The sequence below is a fragment of the Oryzias latipes genome, chromosome 12 (genome assembly GCF_053564925.1).
Source record: "Oryzias latipes strain Hd-rR chromosome 12, Olatipes_Hd-rR_3.1".
Taxonomy (NCBI): Eukaryota; Metazoa; Chordata; class Actinopteri; order Beloniformes; family Adrianichthyidae; genus Oryzias; species Oryzias latipes.
This window is the reverse complement of record NC_136248.1, coordinates 1606311-1628874: the sequence shown is the minus strand read 5'-3', so window position 1 is coordinate 1628874 and position 22564 is coordinate 1606311. Positions and strand designations below refer to the sequence as shown.

Genomic DNA, 22564 nt, shown 5'->3' with positions numbered 1-22564 from the left:
TAGAGGCCAAACACTCTTTGCTGCTGCTCGTGGGTCGGGCTCTCCATCTATCTAGCCACACATGTCCACGTGCCAGTAATTCCTATTTTCCTGCAAATAACAGTTTCCAAACTTTATATTTGAGTTAAACTATTCAGTATTTGGGAAGTGCACAGGCTTTTGTGTAATTTATGTGAACAAAGCATCTGCAAACGACCTCCTTATGACCTTTCCTGGAATGCAGTTCCATAGCACGGATTAACAATATCCAAAGAATCACAAGAGGTTATTCCATTACCACTGCAAATGCAGATAAATATAGAGCTAAAGGATCACTTTAACACTCTTCATGAGAACAAACTTGAAGAAAAAACAGTTTTATGAAGTATTTCAAATTCTTTCTAAATTTTATGACGATTTATTTCATTCCCAAAAAAAAATATTGCAAAAACTGTGCTCAAAAATGAAAGTTTGGGCTTTTTCTTTCATTTCATGCATTTTTTACTGTAGCTATAATTTGTCAAATGCCCCCCAATCCTTTTGCCACCCCCCACCCCCACACAATCTCCTTCTGCCTTCATTGCATTTCGTCTCCCCTTGGGAGCAAACCTTGGTTGTATCTGCAGTTCCAGCCTTTTGTTGGTGAAATATTTATGTGTGTTGTGACAGCACAGAAAGCTGCTTCCTGTTCTGCAGATTGCAGCACTCAGACGTGAACACGTACCATCCAGGTCATTCTCGGGGGTCTCGGCGGCATACCACTCACTGGCAGGACCTGTTCCATTCACTGTCATGGCTGCTACCTGAAAGCTATACTGACTGCCCTTCTCCAGACCTGCACAGAGAGAGAAAGGACAACAGTTTTAAATGGATCTATACTGGCCTTATCGTAAACGGTGCTTTGAATAGATTTCTTCAGTACAAGCAATAAAAAAATACACCATTCAGAGTTACAAATATGGAAACACTGAAGACAAATGTCAAAGTCAGGGTAGTGCATGATGAGTTTTCCTGTGAACAACTGCTTCACACAGTAAGAATTACCAACACAATTCATTTTTTTCATGTTTTTTTGCTGTGACTTTTTTCTAAATCTTTATTTCCAACCCTAAAACATCAACTTTCTTTGACTTGAGCCATTCTTCTTTGAACTCAGAGATGAACCAGTACTGATGAAAGAATGCATAAAGCAGACACCAAACCCGACTGTGTTCTGTGGACGTCACAGCAGAGGCGGGAACAACGCTCACGGCTGTGCTGAGCATGCAGATCTGAAGCACTTTTTATGAACAGCTAACAGTGGAGGACGTGGAAAAGATTTAGTGCAAAAGAAGCTATGTGGTTTAGAAATGATTTAACAGCTGCTCATGACGACAAGTTGATGGGAGTTATCTGCAAAACATGCCTCTGATGTCCAAACCTAATTCATTCTACATTCTCAATGCATCGTAGGGTGTTGACTTGAAGAATATTCTGATATATATATATATATATATATTATGATAAAATGCATAACTGGCAACCCATCCAGGGTGTGTCCAGCCTTTGCCCAAAGGTTTCTGGGATAGGCTCCAGCAACCATGGATGGATATATGGATGGATGGATGGATGGATGGATGGATGGATGGATGGATGGATGGATGGATGATGGATGGATGGATGGATGTGCTCATAAGTTTACACACCCTGGAAGAAATGATGATTTCTTGGTCATTTTTAGATAATCTGAATAAAAACACAAAAACGTTATTTCCACTCATAGTTGGTGGTTAGGTGATGCCGTTTACTGTCAGAAAAATTCTGTTTAGTCTCTTTAAATCCATTTAAATCTATCCATCCTGGATCACAGCTGAAAGTCTTGGTGGTTTTTCTTTGCATCCCTGATGATTTTTCTGGCAGGAATGTTTGTGACCGTGGTTTGGTTTCAACATAAGCCATAAGACCTTCTCACTTCTTGATCAAAGTCTGAACCCCGCTGTCTGCCATTCTCCCTTCCTTGGAGGTCTTCTTCTCTCCGTTTCCTGTGTTGTAGGTCAGTTACCTTTTCCCGTAGATCTGTTGACAGCTCTTTATGCTTTCCACAGTGACTCAGGATCCAGAAATGGATGAAGGATCCAAGGGTTTTGTGCTCATTGATTACAGACAAATGGGTCACAGGTGAGGATGGCTACCTTTAGCTGTCAATCAAACCCTTTTGGATCAGCTTGTGTTCATGTTTTCAGAACAAAATCGCTTTAGAACAGGGTCAATTAGAACTTTTCCATTGGCATTTGGATTTAAAGAGTAAACAGAATCTTTTGACGTTAAATGGTTTCATCCAACCGCTAACTATGATTGGAAATGTTGTTTTTGTGTTTTCATTCAAATTCTCTGAAAAATAATCATTAATCAATCATTTCTTCCAGGGTCTGTAAACTTAGGAGCTCAACTGTAACTGATATGATTTGCCAGACGGTACTTTATTTTGAAATTTGACAACTGCATTTGTGACTGTATGTTAATTTAACACACGTCAGGCGGACAGTTGTACAGCACAGGTGTTTGAAACTCAGCATGGAATGGATAATGCAGTTTATTGTTGGTACAAATAGAATTTTATATCTAAATCAAACACAAGGTGATAAAAAATATAATTTAGATCCTGGATCCAAAAGATCTTTACATTATCTCAGACTGACTGCAGAACCCCGGCGACCATTGCTTTTGGAATCCAAACAGCTGAGCCAAAAGCTTGTGCTAAGAAATAAAGGAAACCCTCCTGTGTGTGATGACAAAAAAGAAAATAATATGGCTTTTATTAGTTTTATTGTGATTAAGATAAAAAAAAAAGAGTTTCCCTTTAAAATGTATTGCTTTAAAGGTGAAGATACTCCTGACAGGCAGCGTTACACCAACCTGCTAGGATTTAAAACTTCACGCAATCACGGACCTGCAACACGGAAATGAAGGCCGACGCACACAGATGAAGATAAGCACGGGCGAAATAATGAAAAGGAGATCAGTTTCATTCAAATCCACCAAAGCTCAAATTGAAATAATAGCTGGTGGCAGTTTAAATGCACACACACACACACACACACCAACACACACACACGTTCTAACGTTTTCAACACAGAAGAAAGAAAAAGAATAATTTAAGCATGATCCGCCCACGCACCCAGACATACACAATCCCAGACACAAAGATAGTAAAACACACTGGCACACATTTGTTCAGCATTTGAATCCGTTCTTTAGCCACATTTCAATATTTATGTCAGTTTCTCAGAGCCTTGCATCATGCTGAGTGAAAACAATCTGCTTTTTATAACTCGGACAGAAATCTCTGTCTGGGTGTGGACCAGCATGCTTTGCTAAATCTCTGCATTGATGGATTACTCCATTTTCCTTCTAATAGGCTGACAGAGCAAGTGGTCAGAGGAAAGGTACACCTTCTTTTCTTCTGTTCTTATATTAGGATTTTGAATTTGCTGGATCTTCTGGTCAAAGCATCAGCACATTGAGTCCTGTGTTCACTTTAGAGAATAGCTGCGTTTTGCTGATATTCAGCAAACACAGCATCAATTAAAAGGAGGTCTAGAGATTTGAGAGACTGAACTGTCATGAGAGGATTCTGCTACTATGTGAACGCTCTTATTGCACCAGGAAGACCACAAAGCAGAAAGCCTGGTGTCTGACTGTGGAACACTTTTTCATGTTTTATGTACGGAACAACAACAGACCCAAATCTTCACATTTTATTAGTTTTATGCTGAATGTGTTGTCTTTTAACTCAACTAAAGCTGCACTTTTAAGAGCCAACCTGATGCAAAACAGAGTGTCCCACGTGAAACATGGCTAAAAGGAGCAAAATTCTGCCGTTAGGCCTCACCTGTAAACAGGTACCAGAAGTTGTTCGGTTCAATGGCCTCTTGGTCGCCGCGCCGGCCGGTTTTTCTGTATTTGATCTTGTAGGCGGTGATGATGCCGTTCTGGTTGCTGCGTGGAGGAGGCTGCCAGGACACCTTGATACTCTGAAGGCAAAAGCAAACGGTGAAAAATTATTCATGTTTGGTTTCAATTTTAGATTACCTTCTGGAATGTGTTTTATTACTGCCATTGCTTAAGAAATGATGCATTTTTTGGTGTTCTTTTGTGGTTTTAACCATAATGTTTGGGGGCCACCACTCAATGAAGAAACACTGATGTCTTTATGGAACCTTTTTTGGATGAAACACCTGCATCTCAGACGCTGTGCACACCTGGATCTAACACGTTTATAGAGCTTTGCAGTTTCTTGTGAATCATTTCCTCCCAGGATTGCATGCAGATGGAGCACGTTTGCAGTAATAAAGCGTCTGACATCCTTCACAAAGTCTATGGTCTAGGAGGAAAACCATCCTCTGCCTGTCACAACATGATTGGTTTGAATCCCAGTCCCGCTAACCCCACAAGCATTGAAGCATTCATCAGTGTGTGATTGGGTGTAATAATAGAGGGAAGCGCTGTATAATTAATGGGGCTGGTGGTGTCAAAGTCCTTTGAGGTCAGCATGAGCTTGAGGTGTGATGGACATGCGCTGCATATGCCTGTCGAGTCAGGCCAGCAGTTTCTGTCTTTTACAGTTAACTTGTGATGCATGTGGTGCATTGGCTTCTTGGTGAAAGTCTTCCATCAAACTGTGACATTATTAGGTCTCAGGCTTGACAGACTTTAAAGCACTTGGAACACAGAGATATTGATCATTATCAATGCAAGATATCCTTGCAGGCCTGCAGTGAATTTGAAGAACCAAACCGTTTTTTCTTTTACCAATACTCAGGATTCAACATGACAGAGTTCTGGTTCAATCATAGCTGAAGTTGAACTGACGGATTAAAAGACCTGTGCATCAAAGCATTTGATGAGGTTTTACACTGATGTACAGAGAAAATGAACTCTTCCTCCCTGACCTGCTGTGTGATTTCATAGTACGGGGGGAAGCGGGAGTTGTCAGCGGTCATTGGGCTCCTTTTGTCGTCTGCTTTTGTTCCTGCGTACACAGCACTGCTATTTGTCAGTGCACGGTGTGCGTCGGTGTGTTGCTGTGCATGTTTGGGGTGTATTGAATGAATTTTAATTGCTTTATTTGCATGTTAACAACCCACCTCTGGCACACACATACACCCACATGGACACACACACACACACACACACACACACACACACACACACACACACACAGAGCAGATGTTGGCACAGGCCTCTGGTGTGCTCTGCTCTGTGAGGCATCTGCCATCAACCATTTTGTGAATACACTCAGTGGAAGCCAGAGTGTGTGCATATGTGTTTGGCAGAATGAATGTTAATCACAAAATATTAATGAACTAGAAATGTAATTAAGCTTTGTCTCATGATATGATCCCACTCATATCTGCTTTTACTTTTCTGATTGACTGCTGTTCATAAATACAGAAGAAATACCAACTTTGTTCTGGACTATGATTTTTTTTGTTTTTGTCCGTGAATCTAGCTAGAGTGTTTATGCCGACACGCCGACGACATGATCTAGTGCAGAGGTGCTCACCACGTCCATCGCAATCGACCAGTCAAGGATGTGACGGTAGATCGCGGGCCATCAAAGATAGGGACAAAAATAAAAATATAGTTTTAAAAACACCTGTCAGCAGATCTGCAGCATGTAAAAGTCACTTTGTTGACATGCAGAATGGCCAGTGGAAGATCCTCTGGACATACGTCACTGTGTTCAACTACACTGAGCGCTCTTCTTTCTTTTTTCCTCCTCCGGCGCACAGCAGGGCTTCTGCCGGCCCAGCTGCACGCCGGATCCCCGGTGGAGGATCACTCCGGGCCGCGGTTGTTGAGGCCTGGGTGCCTCCTCGATTGGAAGCGAGGCAGAGACTATGGTACATAATTTGACATAGCTTTCAACTTTGAAGTTGAATAAAGTGACTTTGGTGCATAATTCCAGGCCGTACATCTTTGTTCTACACGTCCTGCACCATCACCTCACAAAGATGTCTGTACTTTTACTGTGTCGTTTTTTAATTATAAGTACATAAACAAAGTTGTCAACTTTGAAGTTGAACTTTAACTATATACTGTACACACACATACATATCATAGATCTTTTGGCGCTCGTAGTCTCAAAAGTAGCTGGCATCCCAAAAAAGGGGATGAAGTCAAATACAATTCAAAATGGATTTTTAAAAAATCTTTGTCTAATTCTTGCAATGTTAACAGTTAAACAGTTAAAATTTCAAATAAAATAGACCAAGACAAGTGTGTGTATTGACAATGTGTCAACTCTTTTAGTACTGGTAGACTGCTAAAAGTGTTGCTTCTTATTCTTGATGAAATTTTTAACTTAACTACAAAAACTCTGATTCTTCTTCTTATTACTCCACAAACTATTTCACCTTAATGACAGAGATGGGAACCAATACAGAATATTTACCAAAACATGCCAACTGCTGCTGTTTGTGTGTCCTGCCGTTTCCATTAGCAGAGGTGTAAGTCATTGAGGCAACAAGCAGTTTAAATATTCAGCCAGTGTTACAATGATGGCAGCCACAGAGGAATTCATTAACATTTAGCTGCACCTGTTCCCTCTGCTGCACCTCATCTTGCTAATTGATTACAGCAGAAATTATTATGAAACGAGATGAGAAGCTAAAGGTTTGAGAGGACAAGGCAAGGGACAAAAAGAAAAAACATAGAATCAGTTAAATCTATAAGTCCACTGTCAGCCCTCGCCACGTGCTTTAGTAATAAGGACATGGATGGATGGATGGATGGATGGATGGATGGATGGATGGATGGATGGATGGATGGATGGATGGATGGATGGATGGATGGATGGATGGATGGATGGATGGATGGATAGATAGATAGATAGATAGATAGATAGATAGATAGATAGATAGATAGATAGATAGATAGATAGATAGATAGATAGATAGATAGATAGATAGATAGATAGATAGATAGATAGATAGATAGATAGATAGATAGATAGATAGATAGATAGATAGATAGATGGATGGAGCACACCTTACTAATGAGTGAAGTGCTGTGTAAAGTATATCGTACGACAGCATTAGCGGTACGTCATCAGTGTGTGTAACTTATATTATCCTTACAAATTACTTCACAAAGTACTTACTTACTACATTCCATTTTTGTAACACCCCTTAAGGTGACTGCATGAGACACCTGGACTCTGTTACCCTCTATGAGGATGGACAACCCAGAAACCAGCAACACCTGTACAGGTCAACCCCATTTTTGGGTGAGTGTGACCAAGGCATTAAGTGGAGATTTTCTCAAAACATGTTTGGGCCACAACGTGCAATCTGTACTATGCCCAGCGATATTTCATCACAAAGCATGGCTGGTTTGGCTCTTGTGATTGCTCTGCTCCTTGCTGTGGCCTCTCTATGCACAGTTAGGCACACCATGCAGCTTTCAGAGGGGACCAGAGGACTGTGGCCCCTGAGCAAGATTCTCCAAAGCTTTAAAGTTAATAACAAGACAGTTGACGTGCCTATGTCTCTTTCTCAAAACAAACAAGCAAACAGAGTTTGGCTCTATCTATAAGACAGACCCTAGTGTCAAAGAAAACAAGCCAGTCAGGTGTGACAGACTTCTTTGTTTTGCTCTTGATGTCTAACCATTCGTCCTTCCGCTTATCGTGTGTCTGGCATGCAGTGTGTGAAACAATGGTGTCAGAGCTCAGGCTAGGTCATAGATCCTTCTGAAGACACAGAAATCTATGGTATGAGAACACTACTGGTCCTGTCAGGTAATACAGTTAGATTTTTCTCATGCAGACTAAAATAAATGGTTTCTATGGATGTAGAGGTTCAGTACCACTTAGACTCCATCTGTTAATTTGAAGGTGAATTTGTAAATCCCCGGACTGACACTTTTTTCTGACACTACACATCTTTAACCAAAGCAGAAGAGAAAATGTCAGAGTCAGGAATAGAAATCCCTCCTGCAGCTGCTTTGTATTCAGCAGCCAGCTGACAATGTGGAGCAGCAGGACAAGCGGAGTCATGGCCTCATTCAGCGCCTTCAGAAAAGCCCAGAGCTTCCTTCGTTTTGAATTTTCCCTCTAAGGATGTAAGGTAAATGCAGGGCGGTCTGCAGAAAGCTGATGAAGGCAACGCAGATAATAATCAGTGCTGAGCGCAGCCTAAACAACCCTGTAGTGCAGAAAGTAGACGGCACTGAAGGACAAACACCTGCACACGCTGAAGAGAAACATAGATCTGACACTACTAAATCTGCAGTAATCAGATTCATAATTAATCAGATCATAACCATATATGTGCAATGCATGCTCCCAAATATCAATAATAAAAAATAAGTGTAATAGGATTTTTTGAAAATTTTGACAGTTGCATATAATTTGGTATTTTTTTAACACACTTATAAAGAATCTTATTACTTTTCTCCTTTCTTGAAGTTTAACAAAGACTAAAAATCTGTGACCCCAACATTTCAGATTAAAAACTCCTTAAGATACGTTCACACCACAGTAACCAGCTCTCAAGACCTCTGCAGAAACTGACAATATGGACATTTATTCTCTTTGCCTATAGATGTGTGTACATATTATATTTTTGTGATCAATTTTTGCAGATGCAGCTGTGGTTTTCCTGTGGAGTTTGTTACCCAGGCGCTGTCAGAGTGTCCTGACTGAGTCCGGTCAATTATCTGCACAACAATTACTGCAGAATAACAGGTGCTCCAGTGAACAAGTCCAGAATCCATAATCCTCCCAATTCTTAATGATCTTTGTTCCGTGCTGCAATAATAATGGAGAAATCATAGACAGTAGAAGCTGGCAGCCGTTTGAGCGGCTGAGCAAAAGTTCATTTTGGAAGCGGCTGATAATGCAAATGGTATCTGAAAGAAAAGTTTATAGCAGCATCTGTCCTTAGCCGTGCACCTGAAACCTGAAAAGATTATTCTCTATTTTCTACCTAACATAAACATAAACAGTTTTGATTGACAAGATGGAAAAAAGAGCAGAAAGAAAACGTTTTTAAAGCCAATGCCGTGTCTGTAGTACCATGTCAACAGTCAACTGTAATACTTGTGTTTCTGGCTGAAACTTCATAATTGTACTTTTGGTACATGTGATAAAACATTTAAAATATTGAAAAAATTACTACTATTACTTCTGCTTCTACTATGACGACCACCAACGACTATTTTAAGTGGCTTTCTGGTGTTTCTGTATGCGAGCAGCTGTGTGAGAGCTGCATACAGAGCACCTCATTCACACCATGACCTCAACCACACACACACAACCACACACAGACACACACTTTTAAACACACACACAGAGGACCAGGTGGGTAAACACTCCCTGAATTCAATCTGTGATTGTTTGTTCTTGTCCTCTGGGTGAGAGCTGCAATCACATTGACAGTGAGTGCATGTATTTGTGTGTGTAGTTGTGTGGACACACTTGTGGTATGCCCTCTGGGTAAAAGGAGCAATCACACAGAGGGCAAAATGTCTTTATTTGCTCAGTAACATAACATTCAACAGTGTGTATGCAGAAAAAAACTGCTTGGGCTTAACATATTACAACTGACACACTATTAGTGTTTCCATGGCGGACTTTATTTATACTAATATGATAAACGCATGAATCCTGGGTTCTTAAACATTTTGATTTCTTCAGCTTCAACAAAACTCTTGGAGTTTTCATTAAGATAAAAGTGGAAGATGACAGTAGGGTCGAATTGTAAGCCAATTGCATGAGTTCTCATCTCATTTGTCAAACTTTGGGTTCTCGAAATACAAACCTGTAAACACGGCTGATAAAAACTTTAAGGGTGTATTCAGACTGGAATAGTCCGTTGGTCCTGACCAAGTCCAATGAGAACTGACCAAGTCACAGCAGCTTGTGCCACGTAACGAGACACAGAAAAGCATGTAAAATGCTTTTATAGCGGTTTATAACGCTCCACAACTCATCGGTTCCTTCCTTTCTACTCTGTTTACATCACTTGACCACCGGCTACGGTGGTCGTTTGGTTCAGTTGTTCCGCTCCGAGAACAGATTGTATTCAGACTGAGCAATCTCTTAGCAAACCGAAGCTCAGTCCGATTGGAGACCTCCAAGGACGGGTCTGAGAGCGACTACAGGTCCTAGCGTATTCGGACTGAAAATCTGTTCTGGATTATTGGGGGGAACGATTATCTGTTTCACTTTTGGGGAACTAAATGTGTGCAGTCTGAATACATACCAAGTCAAGCATGGCTGCGTTTTGCTTTGAGCAGACGGCATAAATGCATAGGTCTGCTTTGTTTTGGTGAGATAAGTACAAACCCTTTGAATGAAAAGCAGTGCCAGAGGTGTGACAGGAGGGTTTCACAGCTTGATTTGTTCAACAATTTACGCCCCAGTCCCAAAAACAACAATTTGACTCTGTTCACACAACAGCAAACTCAGTTATAAGTCCATAAATTCAGCACAGTCAAAACCACAAGCAACCAGCCACGGGGGATTTTTTTTTTTTTTGTGGTTTGTTTCATTCTGTTTTATTTCTGTTTTCACCTCACGTCTTAATCACAATCGAGGGTTGACCTGTACTGGCGCTGCGGGTTTCTGGGCTTGTCCAGGCCCATAAGGGGTCATAGAGAGGAGGGGCTACATTTTTAAAGTAGCACAGGTGTGTCCCTTCAGGTCCGTGTGCCCACCTTAAGGATTGTCATGGAACGTACCATTGTTGTGCATGTGGTAAGTGTAACATGAAGTATTCTTTAGGGCAGTGTTTTTCAACCTTTTTTGAGCCACGGCACACTTTAACCCTGACAAAAATCCCGCGGCACACCAGCATCCAAAAAAAAAGAAGCAGAAATTCATGGTCTGTATTGATCGACAGCCCCCCCCCCCCACCCCCCACCCCCCACCCCGCGCGCAATCTCACCTGGATTTTTGTGATAATTGTGGCAGAAAAAGCAGGAAGTTGTGGCTGTTTTTTTCTAAGAGATGAACCACCAGCTAAAGACGAGCTTTAGCTGGTATTTTTGTTAGAACTGAGCGACTTTATCAGCCAAATTAAGAACAAGGAAGTGAAGACTTTAACCACTTCTGATTGGTCAGACTGATAACATGTGATTAAGCCTTCAAGAATGATTGGTGGAGACAGTTAAAGGGGCGGGACTTTTCCTTACACAGTTATAGCTGCAGCTAAATCGCGGTACCGTGATTCTTATCAAAATGTCTTTAATAGAATTAAATAAACACAAAGAAAAAGTAATTTTAAGATCTTTTATATTCCTAACTACTCAGTGTTTTATCAGGGCCTGTTTGGATGAACAAAGAGTTGATTTCCTGGCGATGGAAAATTATTTTTGGATCAGTTAATGAGGGCAATTTCTCCACGGCCAGTGTGGCGCGGCACACTGGTTGAAAAACACTGCTTTAGGGTAATGTAAGTCACACAGACTTATGATGTATTTATCACGTATCGGTCCCTTTACACAGTTAGTAAGGTACGTTTACTGGCTGCTTCATGAAATTGCACAAATGCTACCCACACAGTGTGTGCATGTGATGTGTAAGTGTAGGATGTCCACACGAATTGCACTGTTGAGTTTGAGTGTTAAGTCGATATAGAGATGTGGTCTGAGGTCATGTGGCGCGATTTGGGCATCTGGCACGGTGAATCAGGGATTCAACTTTGGCTACATGACGTTTTCAGTGACTGGATTAACCCTTGTGCTATCTTAGATGACCCCCCCCCCCCCCCCCCCCCTTCCATTGACGTGTTCTCCCTACCATGACAAAGGTGGATAAAGGTGGAAAGATTTCATGTAATCCATGGACACCAGTGAAGATCACAAATCATTGAAGAAAAAAGGTTCAGAGCACTGTCTAGTGGGTCTAGATGACCCCACTCCCAATGTTAAAGTGCCTAGGACAGCACAATGGTTAAAGGGTAGAAAAATCAATCCAACGTGGCTGCTCGATGCAAGGATTTCCATCCTGAACTTCCATCCAGTTTCTTAACCTGCTGGGGCTGCGGGGTTGCCGGGGGCTGTCCCAGTTACTGGTGGGCAAAGGCGGGATACACCCTGGACGGGCTGCCAGCGATGGAGCCCGCTACCATGGCACCCGCGGTCCAGCTGGACCCTGGGCGTCGGCTTTCGCCAGCTCCAGTTCCATGGATTCTTTGACAGGGTGGCGACCTGTCCCGCCATCGGTCAATAGTAACCAGAACAGCCGGCGGTAACTCAGCGTAGCGAGCAGAAAAAGTAATAATGTGGCGGCAATCTAGCGGATTTAAATCCACCCCACCGTTTGTCCTTGATAGGAAAAAAGCTATAAATAATAAAGACTTTTTTTTTAGAAACCAGACTGTAAATAAGGTTCTTTTTTGGAGTAAAGCTAGAATCCATAATGTACCGGTAGGTGTCATGACAGATTGCTCTTTTCTGCAGCTTCCAGTGGTCGCTTAAGGAAGCAAGTCCAACTTTTTGTCCTGGTTGGAGTACAAGAGGGGACCTTGAATAACCCTCAAAATAGCAGAGACAGTCACAAAGGAAGAGGTCAGAAGGAAGAGAAAATGACTGAAGAATAAATATAATGAAAACGATCAAACATTTAAAAAGTCTGCAACGTGAAAATAAAAATTCAAAATCATTTGCAAAATTGCATAGATGCCATGTTTTTGTATGCAACAAGTAATTTATGTCACATTTTACAAAAAAAGAAAAAACCTCGGAAACATTTTACTGTGCCTACAGTAAGAAGAACGGCACATTATCAGTTGTGTGCAACAACATGAACCCAGCAGGACTTTACAACTGAAGAGACCAAATCATAGTTATTTGCACAGAGCACTGGGTGTGATGTATATAAGAGACTCTCCGTGCTGCTGATGGAACAGTAAAGCTTCCGTGAATCTACATTTTCCTTTTTTGGATTATGCCAACAAATCACAGCTTCACAGGGGGTATTAGTTGCTGCAGTGACCTCTACAAAATCTTGTTCCATGATAAATCAAGTCAAACTAAAATCTTTAAAAGGGTTTGGATGAAAAGCTAAAACTGTAGATCTATTAGATGCAATGATTCTTGCAGAAAGTAACCAGTATGTTTACTTTCTCTACACATTTAAAAGTACTTCTTTAAACCGCTGCTGGACACAATAGTGCAAACCACTTCAACTGGTTGTTTCTAGAAACACCTATTTCATAAGAATCTGTCAGTGACAGTCACCCAAACTTGACTCTCTGGAGATTTCAGGGCAAAGACCCCAGAGCCCAAGACAGTAAACCCTCCAGAGCCGTGTTCAACCAAGCGTTCAACACATTTTCACAGCAACTCTGTGCCGACTGGAGGAAAGTTGAGGAAATGTCACATTTGTCTGAAAAGTTGGTCTGACAGCAAAACTTGACAAAGGAGACAGATTTTCTTCTTCAGCAATGACTTGCTGAGAAACTGGCTCAGGCTGAACCGACACACACTGATAGACATGCATGCATGTGCACGACAGAGCTGCACAGCTGTGGGTGTGTGGCAGTTAAAGAGGATTATTCAGATGATGCTGGAGTTCACAGGAAGTCCTAAATAAAACAACAACGCAGAAGGGAACAGAACCGCAGATCCATTGACCTTAAGTTTGGCTCCTGAAAGAAGAACTCCTCTGATGATGTAAATCTGAGGTTCTAAATGCAATCAGACGTTTTTCCCTGAAAAGGCATATCGATTGTGAAAATGATCCTTTAGGATGAAACTAAGAGAAGGATTCTAATCTAAAAAGGTCTTAGGCACAACTGCCCTCACATGTGATTACAGGTGAATTATGGGAAAACCTGTGTGGGGCGCACAGTTTGTATAATATCAAATGAATATTAATGTCGTAGACCGCTCAGGGAGCCCGTAGAGTGAATTTTTATTCTACTGGCATGCTGTGGGTGACAGCTTGTAGCAAATACTATAATAAGGGTAAGTTAAGGTGAAGTAGCGGACAGGTCAGAGAGATTTTTCATTTTTTTACCTCCACCTAAATCTTGCAGACGGCACAGGATGTGGACCTCAGTAGGAGCCCCCACTTCTGTTCACATCACAAGTGTGGGCTCCTTGCAGCAGCCTGACTGATCAGCAAAATCTGCAGGTGGCTGCGTGGCGGCATTTGTAATAGGGAGGTGGCAGTCACGTTTTTACACGCCACGCGGCGGGCCCCGAGGTTTTCAGAAAAAGTTTGAATGTTATAGCGACCAGACAATTTTTTGACAGCGGTCAGTGGCCGCCTGGACATGTTTGGAGGTCACACGGTGGCCGCCTGGTGACTAGTGTACACACTATAATCACCAGAAAATGAAACACTGATGTTCTTGCTGCTGACTATACAAGATATGATGTTCCTGTTCTGCTTGATTGAATGACCCACTGTTATTTTATCAACCCCTACCACCAATAAAACCAGACTGGATCCACTGGGAGGGCAGAACTCCTCAGTGACAGGCGGGCTTCTCCTTCTGCAGAAGATTCTCATCTCCTGTGTGGTTCTTCTCTTTGTTAGGGAAAACTCTTAATCCTGACAAAGAACCTGGTGGTTATCCATCGAACTGTGTGAAAGCTCGATCCAGAGGCATGTGGGACAAACAATCCCTGGTGGGATGAGGGGCATGTTTAAAGATTTTCCCGGCCCAGGACAGACTGCCCCTTTGATACAGTGATCTGAATAAAGAGGACTGAGGTTTCCATAATCCTTTCTGCTGACCGTAACACTCTTCACCGCTCTGCAGCCTGTTGAGATTCTGTCTGCACTGCCAGAAGCTTCTTTAAACTATTTCTGCTTTCAGATATTTTGGTGTAAAAACATAGAGCGTACTTAGAGATGTCCGCTCCTACTTTAGTCATTTGCTGAAATATTAAGTAAAAGATGAAACATTTAGCTCACAGTAATGAGTGTTTAAATCCTTCAAGCACGCTGTGCCGTCTGAAAGCGTCTGCAGACTTTCAGCTAAATAAACCATTGAACTTGAAGCTGTTGAGCAGGAATTGGGCTCTTTCAGCCATCGTTGGCTTTAGTCTGCTGCTGTCAGGAAGTGGATGTGCAGTGATGAGATGCAGAGCATTCAGATGATCCAACACGGTCATCTGTAAGGCAAAGTCTTGGTGGAAGCAAGTGAGGGTTGTTGACGGATGAGGCATGGCGTCAATCAAAGGTCAGGATTTTGGGTGATGGTCTGTAAGTTTACCCCGTGACCCGGCATGAACTGTCTTGCTGGGACAAGTAGAAACTCCCAGGATGTGGCTCTGGGGTAATATTGGGAGGACCTGACTGAGCAGGTGTGTTACATGATCACAATGACAGGATGAGCGGCAGGCGTCCAATGAGCCAGCGGTTAAGACACTCATTTACCCCCTTTGCACCAGCTGCCCCCCCCCCCCCCCCCCCATGAGGGATGGGGCAGAGGCAGCCCTCCTCCCTGTTAATATGCATTTATGAGTGTGTATTGTGTGTGACAACAAAGTGAGCTGAAAGGTGGCCCTGAAATTTGGTGGACCCCTCCTGTTTGTTGGCTGGGGTGTCCAAGGTCCCTCCCACCAAACCAGCCAACATGTCCAGTGTGCAAATAAAAATCCGGTTCAGAGTTCAGGGTGTGGATACAGCCTATTGAAGGCGCTTTTCTGCATGTAGTCACAGTTTCTGTCCTCTTTCTGTTTGGAGATGGAGTCCAAACTGATCTGACATCACTGATTGATCAAGCTGTATCTAAATACCGAAAGGTGGAGAACTATGAGGGATGTGTGGGAAAAATAATCAGGCAGAATCTAAATGAGGTCAACTTTCCACAGACAGCATCAACCTATTCTCCATGAAAGCACATGATGAGCTTCTAACATGAGGCATTCATCATTCTCTCTGTCCTGTTGCTTAGTGACAAACGTGTGAAACCCCCTGTTTGGAATTTGTCTCTTTACTCTCCTGGACCTTTGAAACTTCATCTAGGCCTCAGCCAGACGTCTGAAAGAACTTCTGCACCATCATTGCTCACTATTACCTTATTGAGAGAATGGCTCCTTGATGATTGTCACATTTTCACATGAGAATATTCATCTCTAAAAAGAAATGCATGTATTTTTATATCAGCAAAAGACTCTGCAACCTACTGCTGCTGGGACAGTAAACATCTGCTTTTTCTGCAGAAAAAATGGCAAATAGAGGATAAGATAAAAAGTAACCTTGACCCTAGTGAGGAGTGTTTCTGTGATATAAATCACAGGAACAGCTAGATATAGATGAGAAAGGGAAACATAAATGAAAGGGGGAGAATGCATAATAGAGTTAGGATCCCATCAATCAATGAAACGAGGTCATGTCACTGGAGAGCAACTGCTGAGTGATGGTCATGTCACAGTTCAGACACGTGTCAGAACAAACAGTCATCAGCTCAGAATCCAGTGAGGAATCTTGGGAAATCATCCTGAACAAACATTTCACGTCTCGTCACCAACACAATGACTGAATGCATTTCTGAAAATGGGTCAGAAATCCCCCGTTCCAGCTTCCAACATGTTTTAGAGCAATTTGCATCTGATCACAACTTTTAAAGAGCCTATTCCATCTATAATCAACTTTTGGGGATTTTCAGTGTTTCTAATGTTCATTCCTCACAAAAAAAAACCATAGTGGTATTTTGATCCTTTCACACATTTCTGATTATTCCTCCAAAAACCAGCCCCTCCCAATCCTTGAAAACAAGCGGGTCCTCACAGTGTGATTTCAAAAAGTGAGGAACCGCCCCTTCCAGGAAGAGTCTGCGCTGCCAGCCCCGCCCCCAGGCCCCCATGGAGCCAGCGGTGATTGGCTAAACTCTTTCCTTTATATGAACAACATCCATCTTTGCAAAAGTTCAGATGTTGTTTGTTTTTCATTGAAGAAACACAAACACGCTGCTGAGGCCGACTCTATGATGATGATGTCATGGAATGGGTGGAGCCCACAAGGAGAGAAAGGCGGAGCCTCAGAGATGGACTCATCTTACTTCTGGGTATGAAAATGAGCTGTAATAACAACTCATATTTCATAAACAAAATGGTTCATCATAAATGTGGATATAGTTTACTATGAAAGGCTTAAGGATTTAGACCCTGAAAAAAGATAACATTTACTGTGTCTAGTTTTTGTGGGACTTTTTTTCTCATTTATTGCTTAATAAACCTGATAGTAAAAAATGATGTCAACTCATAACAACTATTTCTATCACCATGGGTGAGCTCTGAGTTGATTTGAATCAGATTTTTCAGAGGTTGACCAGCAACTTTGCAGTAACGTATGGATATATGATTTTAAGACGACAGCTAAAACAGGTTTTATCACACCGTTGTTTCATTAATTTACACTTCTTTCAATCTAATCACTGCAAACTTAAATGGCAACTTATGAATCAATTTTCTGACTTCGCCCCCGTCTCAGTGTTGTATTCATCAGTTCAAGTTTGCACTTATAACGTTGATTGATGGCAGTTTGATGTCCACAGACTGAAGCGGCCGTTTATGTGCTGCTTCTGATGGCGTTTCTGTCACCATCAGTCGCTGAATGACGGTGTGAGTGAACGGCAGAATAGGATGGTGACTGTGAAGCGCTTTGGCTCCTAAAAGAGGTGCAAGGTGTTGTGTAAATAGACTGCAGTGTGACACGACAACATGTTTGAGCTCAGGCCACATATTTCACACTCATTTTAAGGTAAGATATTTTGGACTTACTCTAGACAAGACAACTTCCAAGGTGATGTTCTGTGGCGGCGCACTGGGCACTAGGACAGGAGCAGACAGAAAAACAGTCACATAAAGGCTGATAATTAACATTTAAACGGATGGGAACATCTGCTTCACTAAGAGAACTGTCAACAGTTGAAATTTGCACAGCTTACGTCCCACGCATTAGCTGGCTTGTAACAGAGCCACATTACACGGACTTTCTTTCATTCGCTGTTTGGCATGGACTGTTTTTTCAAAGTGTTGAGCTTAATGTTTGGCATTTAGACAACAACGTGACTGCTGCTGGTGTTAAAAAAATAAAAATAATGATCGCATGGACGTCCATTGAAAAAGAATAACAGAAAAACAAATGAAATACAAAGAAAACAAGAAAACGGACAGAAAATTAAAGCAATAACATAAAAGGATGTTTGAAAAATCAAATAACATTTTTAGATGAAGTGGCACAAAGTTTAGATTAATAAGTTTAAGTGCATAAAAACAACATCAATGCAGGAAGAGAGGCAAAAACAGAAAACCTTCAATCATAAAAATAAAAACTGACACCAAACTGAAAGCGATGAACAGAAATACAAGAACACTGACAAAATGCTGGAAGACACGACAGATTTATGTCTGCCTGTGCAGCAACTAGTGAAAAGTGTAAAGTTCAGCTGAGAATCAGGCCGTCTTGGCTTGATTTGCTGTCCAATCAGAAGCATGATGAAGCATCAGCGGCTTATCTGTTCCTTCAGCTGCTCCGACACACACAGCCGTTGAAACAGTCGCTGTGCGGGCTTTATTGTCGATTCAATTAGCTCACAAGTGAGTGTTATCGTCAAAATGCAGATGGTAGATTCACAATAAGGTCAGTTTGCAACTGCCTGTAAATGCGCAATTGCACATTTGTTGTTGTGCATCATTTTATGGGGTGATTACAGGCTGACAAGCGCTCCGCCTTTTTTATGGAGGTTCACTGGTGACAGCATCGCTCTCTCTGCTTCTGGAAAGATGAATCTGTTCCAATGACATCATGCATCCCTCTTTCAGAAATATTGATCATTAGCGAGTTTACCTACCTTGTGTGGATTCTTTGGTCACAGTGATGTGAGGCGGACATCATTCATTAGGGGGTCAAATAACAGACAAAATCTTCATCCTTAGTTTTCTAACAACTACTTTTGTTATTTGTTGTTTTTTAGGTTTAATCATCTTTCTGGTAACACATTTTATGTTATGTAAAGCACAACATTAAAATCTGCATCCATCCAGCATTTTAAGGCAGCACTTGCTTATGTTTCACTGTGAGTTCTGGGAATAAAAAAACTCACATCGGTGCGTAATATTGAGTGTCGTGTGAATCACACAACTCTGCTTTTGTGTTGCACTCGCTCGGAACATGATTGTAACATTTGCACACATGTTCTCTGCAAACAGTAAAGACGTGTCATGTCGTCTCAAACACATCTATAGCTGTTCCCAATGATGTGTGACAGCTTAGACCCATTCTGAAGGAGCTGCTGTGCAAACTATTGAACATAGTTAACATTTTAGGAGCATGAGTTCGCGGTTCTGCGTTCCACACTGACAAACTGTTTTAACTTATCGCGATGTAGACTCTAACAAACAGTTGTGCAGTTGCCACATCTGCAGACACATAGAAGAAAAGCATGAAAAAGGTTAAGTGTCTTCTGAAGAGGGCATGATACTTGACATTTAGCAGACAGAAAGGAGAGAAGACTCGTTCTATCAAACATGTTCATCTAACGGAGGTCTAGATTTAAGTGGAGGAAGCTGTTTTCTGTTCCCCGTCAGGCTGTGTGGAAAAGATGAAGGTTTCTTTATCAGGAATGACTCAGCTACATTCAACCATGACTTTAAAGATTTCATTCATTCCCACTAGAGGGAGATGCAATCAACGAAAAGGAGAACTGCATACAAACACAAGATTAAGATCGTTTAGGAGCACAAGATTCCCCGACAGTAAAGGTGTCCTTTACTTTAATTTCTATTTCCTTTCAACTTTTGCATAGAAATAATGTAGATGGACAGATGTTCAAAGTACAGCATTAGCTGTAGGCAGGCTAATTTTGCATTGCCATTATGGGATTTCCCTAATATGAATACACTTTTTGATCACAATGGTCTGATATTCTATCAAATGACATAACAAGCAACCCTTTGGTAGCTTTAGTTTGTGCACATATGTGTGTGTTTGTCTCAATATTATGATGCGGATGTGTTGACTTCTGGTGAGTCTGGGGGGTTTGGGCTCCATGCGGAGCTGAGGACAGTGGTTAGTTAGGGTTGCTTTGTGTCGGTGGAAGTTGCTGAGTAAAGGGGTCAGAAAGAACGAGAGAGCGGCTCTGCTCAGACTCCATTAATGTGTCAGTCTGAGAGGCTAAAATGAAGCCTCTCCCGGGTTAATTAAAGACCCCCCCGTTTCCTAATGAAACTCCTGACACATCCGTGAGCAGAGCTAAAGAGTGTCCTTCTGTTACTCGCTGCTCCACGTTCTCTGTCTCAAACACACAAACGTGCACGCTGAGAGGGAGAACCTGGTCTAGCAACTCTTTAGGCAGCAGGCTGTATTTTGATTTGTTGCTCTTTATTATTTTAGCATTTTTCATTCTAAGAAGACATTGCTGATAATAGAGTTATCATTGTTTTCCCATAGTTGGATTGTAGTAACACATTTTAAATCTCACCTATTTTGAAGCTAATGCAGGAACAATGTGGCCGATGGCTGATCTGTAATGAAAATGGCCTAATTGAAGGTTGTGTCACATAACCGCTACGTACATTTTGTACATTTTCCACGTATGAAATGTCGTTCTTTGGTGTTACATGGGTCATTTACATAATTCATACGTGTTTCTTGTGTTCTTCATTCATCGATGTGCTCAGATGTCCATCGATGGTTTCGGCCGACAGGTCTTTAAAATTTAACATATATCCACGTACGGCCAATTATCATCCGTGAAATATGCGCTAAATGTACGTAGTGGCTGTGTGATGCTGTCCTAGCGGTTAAAGTTTGTTTGATGAAACGTCTGACTGGAACAGTGGTGGAGTGATTTCCAGATGACCAGTGAGAGTCTAAATAGTAACCACCAATGAAACAAGGTGTTCACCTTTAAACTACACCCCCGGGGATAATCTACTTCAGTAATGTTGAAATACCATTACAATGGTGAGATTGTGTATTTGAAAATAAATTCACTTTTTTATAGTTTAGAATTATTCTGACCATATAAAAGCCATGCACAGACCTTTAGTGCTGGAAAGAATCAGACATCATGAAAGTACACATACAGTTTTTATCTGCAGACTGCAGATAAAAGTGTGTATTCCAGTTTTTCAACTCAAAAGAATTCACACCAAACTACACAAACTCTTGCATATATATATATATATATATATATATATACATATATATATATATATATATATATGTATATATATATATATATATATATATATATATATATATATATATATATATATATATATATATATATATATATATATATATATATATATATATATCGATGCTGATATAACATCGATGCTGAATGTTTCAACATGGCCAGACTAAAAGCCCAACAGGCTGCCTGTTCGTTCAAATGTCTAACTACAGTAAAGCCAAGGGGATTGACATCACACGATGAACTGGAATCTGGGGTCATAATTAAGCCATCAGTTGGAGTTAAGGAGGAGCTCACCATCTGAGTGGGTGGTGACACCGATGGCCTCGGAGGCGACTCCTGGTCCGTAGCGATTGATTGCCAAAACACGAACGGTATATTCCGTGAACCTGTTGAGTCCATCCATCTTGTAGGTGAGCCCACCCACCTCCACGCTCTAAACACAGCAGATCAACAGTGATTCCACGTCATTACAGTAGAGGCATGACTGTGCACAAAGATTTATGATAACCCCCACATGCCTTCATGACTAATTTGCTGACCTGTTCTTTGCCAGATGGGCTCTCCGTCCAAAGCAGTCTATAGCCTAGAATGGGGCCGTTGGGATGGCTGGGGGGCTCCCAGTTCACCTGTATGGATGTTGGAGAAAGGGCCAAAGCTCGAAGAGACTCCACCCTGCTGGGGACCTCAACTGTAGAAAGACACACACTTGTTAATCTCACAAACACTCATGAAGCACAACAACCTATTATTGCTGTTATTTGAGCAACATTCCATTATTTATGTAATCATTGTGATCTTTTCTCATGGAAGACTTTTATAAAGGAATTGTTTTTTCTGAGTATTTCTTTATTCACATAATGAATCAGGAACAGACAAAAATGTTTTTTTTAAAAAAGCTCAGAGTTATGATGTAGAAACATTAATGGGTGGGGCCACAGTCTCCCAGCTCCGCCCCTTTCTGATCATCCACCTGCAGACCAACAGATCCATGAACGTCTTTGTTTTCCTGCTCTGAGCTGGAATCTGGATCAGAACCGGACCGATGGATGGATCTGATGTTGCTGCTGTTTTTGTTGCATAATGTTAGGTTGGGGGTATGAGGGGCTGTAAGCTACCAGGAGAGAGTGTAAATAAATAAGTAATAGGATATCAGCGGGGAATTACTTCCGCGCCACAATTTAGCGATGACTCTCTAATAAACTCCTGCCGCTCTGCAGAAACTATGTCCAAGAAGACGATGCAGGTTTTTAGATCTGGGCTAAAAACGACATCGTCATCATTACAAAACCACTGGGAACGCTTTGGAAATAGATCAGTAGATGATTGGAGAGGGATTTTTAACCCGGAAAATAATTCCTCAATAGACTTCTTTGGGTTAGCATTGTAAGTTGGTACTTGCCCATCAGAACCCAGACCCGTTTTTTCTTAAA

The 22564-nt window shown here is 41.6% G+C and overlaps 1 protein-coding gene across 4 annotated transcripts in view; it reads right to left on the bottom strand.

Moving 5' to 3' along the window:
- dcc (DCC netrin 1 receptor) overlaps positions 1-22564 on the bottom strand; it is a 277076-nt gene that overhangs the window by 76999 nt on the left and 177513 nt on the right. For all 4 annotated transcript variants that reach the window (XM_078955556.1, XM_078955557.1, XM_011482137.4 and 1 more), the window contains exons 10-14: positions 21674-21822; positions 21429-21567; positions 17710-17759; positions 3851-3992; positions 704-814 (exon numbers count right to left, since the gene is read on the bottom strand). In XM_078955556.1, coding sequence (XP_078811682.1) covers positions 704-814; positions 3851-3992; positions 17710-17759; positions 21429-21567; positions 21674-21822 — 591 coding nt within the window. The remainder of the gene's footprint in view (positions 1-703; positions 815-3850; positions 3993-17709; positions 17760-21428; positions 21568-21673; positions 21823-22564) is intronic.